The sequence below is a fragment of the Condylura cristata genome, unplaced genomic scaffold (genome assembly GCF_000260355.1).
Source record: "Condylura cristata isolate star-nosed mole 26May11 unplaced genomic scaffold, ConCri1.0 scaffold00081, whole genome shotgun sequence".
NCBI classification, from domain to species: domain Eukaryota; kingdom Metazoa; phylum Chordata; class Mammalia; order Eulipotyphla; family Talpidae; genus Condylura; species Condylura cristata.
This window is the reverse complement of record NW_004567182.1, coordinates 5,193-7,805: the sequence shown is the minus strand read 5'-3', so window position 1 is coordinate 7,805 and position 2,613 is coordinate 5,193. Positions and strand designations below refer to the sequence as shown.

General features: G+C 69.8%; 1 protein-coding gene across 1 annotated transcript in view; it reads left to right on the top strand.

The window, feature by feature from the left end:
- Positions 1–2,611, top strand: part of CHAMP1 (chromosome alignment maintaining phosphoprotein 1) — a gene marked incomplete at its 3' end in the record, with an annotated part of 5,157 nt that extends 2,546 nt beyond the window's left edge. The window contains exon 2 of the mRNA XM_012734865.1: positions 138–2,611. Within this exon, the coding sequence (XP_012590319.1) occupies positions 188–2,611 (2,424 nt within the window). The remainder of the gene's footprint in view (positions 1–137) is intronic.
- Positions 2,612–2,613: the final 2 nt, after the last annotated feature.

Here is a 2,613-nt window from a genome sequence, read left to right as displayed (position 1 = left end):
GCTGCTGCGCCCGCTCTGCCTGGCGGATCCCCTCACCGCCCCCAGCTCTGCACGTGCCGCTCGGCTGGTGGCCGCGGCCCTCGAAGCGCTTCTGGAGAGCCGCGTGCTGACAGTAACTTATTTGTGCTTTGTTGCAGCAAAAGAGAAACTCCAGGAGGTGCAGCTGGGCCTTGTGGCTGGCGGGAGGATGGAGGTGGCGCGGGGGCGGCGGGACGCGCCGGCCAGGCTGGAGTGCGGCCACTGCGGCTTCCGGGGCGCCGACCACGAGGACGTGCAGATCCACATGGGCACCCTGCACCCGGAGTTCTGCGACGACATGGACGCCGGCGGGCTGGGCAAGGTGATCTTCTACCAGAAGAGCGCGAAGCTCTTCCACTGCCACAGGTGCTTCTTCACCAGCAAGATGTACTCGAGCGTCTACCACCACGTCACGGCCAGGCACGCGGCCCCGGGGCCGTGGGGCGAGAAACCCAAGCACCCGCTCAGCAGAGAGGCGGAGGCCGTGGGAAGCCCCCCGCTCTCTGAGCACCAGAAAGCGGCCCCTAACTCTGCGGAGCCGCAGCGGGCGCCCGCCCTGCCCGCGGACACGCAGAGACTGGGCCCGGCCTTGTCCCCAGAGTCGCCAGAAGCGGCTCCTGTTCCCGCCCTGGAGCCGCAGAGACCCGGGCCTGCCGCCTCCCCGGGGCCACAGGCCCCCGCTCGCGCCTCCCCTGAGTCTCTCAAGCCCGCTCCCGGCTCCTCCCCAGAACTCCCGAGGTCGGCCGCTGTCGTTTCTGACCCTCAGAAGCCAGTGCCCGTTCCTTCTCCGGAGGCGCACAAGCTTGCCCCCGGCTCCCCTGACCCAGTGAAGGCCGCGCTCTTGAGCCCGAAGCCCCAGAAACTCTCCCACTTCCCGGAGGTGTTGGGGCCGCCTGCAGCCTCTTCCCCGGAGTCTCCAGTTGTAGCCGCGTCCCCTGACTCTTGGGGGCCGTCCCCGTCGGCGTCTCCAGAGTCTCGAAAGCTGGCCCGGACTGTCTCCCCGGAGCCAAGGAAACCCTCCCCGCCGGAGTCCCCTGAGCCTTGGAAGCCGTTCCCCGCCGCCTCCCCAGAGCCGAGGAGACCGGCCCCGGCCGGGTCGCCAGGCTCTTGGAAGCCAGGGCCACCCGGGTCCCCCCGGTCCTGGAAGTCCAGTCCTTCGGCCCCGTCCGGACCTTGGAAGCCGGCCAAACCTGCTCCCTCGGTGTCTCCCGGGCCGTGGAAACCGATCCCGTCCGTGTCCCCTGGGCCTTGGAAAGCGACGCCCTCCCTGTCCCCCGCCTCCTGGAAGTCCTCGTCCGTCTCGCCCGGCTCCTGGAAAACGCCCCCCACGTCTCCGGAGTCCTGGAAGTCCGGCCCTCCGGAGCTGCGCAGGGCCACGCCCACCTTGTCACCCGAGCCCTGGAAGGCGGCTCCCCCCGTGTCTCCCGAGCTCCGCAAAGCAGGACCTCCCTTGTCCCCTGAACTCCGAAAGCAAGGGTCCCCTCTGTCCCCGGAGGTCCGTAGCCCAGCCGGCTCTCCAGAGCTCAGGAAGCCCTCGGGGTCGCCAGAGGTTTGGAAGCTCTCCCCCGATCAGCGGAAGCCTTCCCCCACGTCACTGGACTTCCCCGAGTCCCAGAAGAGTTCCCGAGCTGGCTCCCCCGACCTCTGGAAGTCTTCCTTCTTCCTGGAGCCCCAGAAACCTGTCTTCCCTGAGGCCCGGAAAGCGGGTCCTTCCGGGCCGGCCGAGCCCCCGAAGGTGGCCTCCGACATCTGGAAATCTGTCCTCTGCCTCGACGCTGAGGCCCGCAGGCCTGCGCTCTGTCCCGAGCCCCCCAGGGCGGCCCCCGCCGCCCCTCCCGAGCCCCGGAAGCGCAGCCTCTTCCCCGAGCCCCGCAAGCACGCGCTCTTCCCGGACCTCCCCAAGCCCCTGCTTGCGGAGTCGCAGAGGGCCGACGCCACGGGCGAGCAGAAGTGTGACCCGCTGGCCCAGGAGGAGCTGCTGGCCACGCCTCAGAAGCTTCTGGAAGACGCTCTGTTTCCCTGCCCGAAGAGGCTCAAGAGGGACGGCCAGACCGCGGACGCCGAGCCGGGCGGCAGCGAGTGCGCGAAGGCGGACGCGGACGCGGCCGACGCCAAGGGCCAGGAGTCCAGCAGTGACCAGGAGCAGGTGGACGTGGAGTCCGTGGACTGCGGCCGGGAGGGCGGGCCGGACGCGGGCGGGCCGGCGCGCGCCCGGCAGGCGCTGCAGGTCACGGAGGAGAAGGAGGCCTTCATCTCGGAGGAGGAGATCGCCAAGTACATGAAGCGCGGGAAGGGCAAGTACTACTGCAAGATCTGCTGCTGCCGCGCCATGAAGAAGGGCGCCGTGCTGCACCACCTGGTCAACAAGCACGACGTGCACAGCCCCTACAAGTGCGCCATCTGCGGCAAGGCCTTCCTGCTCGAGAGCCTCCTCAAGAACCACGTGGCCGCCCACGGCCAGAGCCTGCTCAGGTGCCCGCGCTGCAGCTTCGAGTCCAACTTCCCGCGCGGCTTCAAGAAGCACCTCACCCACTGCCAGAGCCGGCACGGCGAGGAGGCGCACCGGAGGCTGCCCGACGCGCCCGAGCCCGCGGC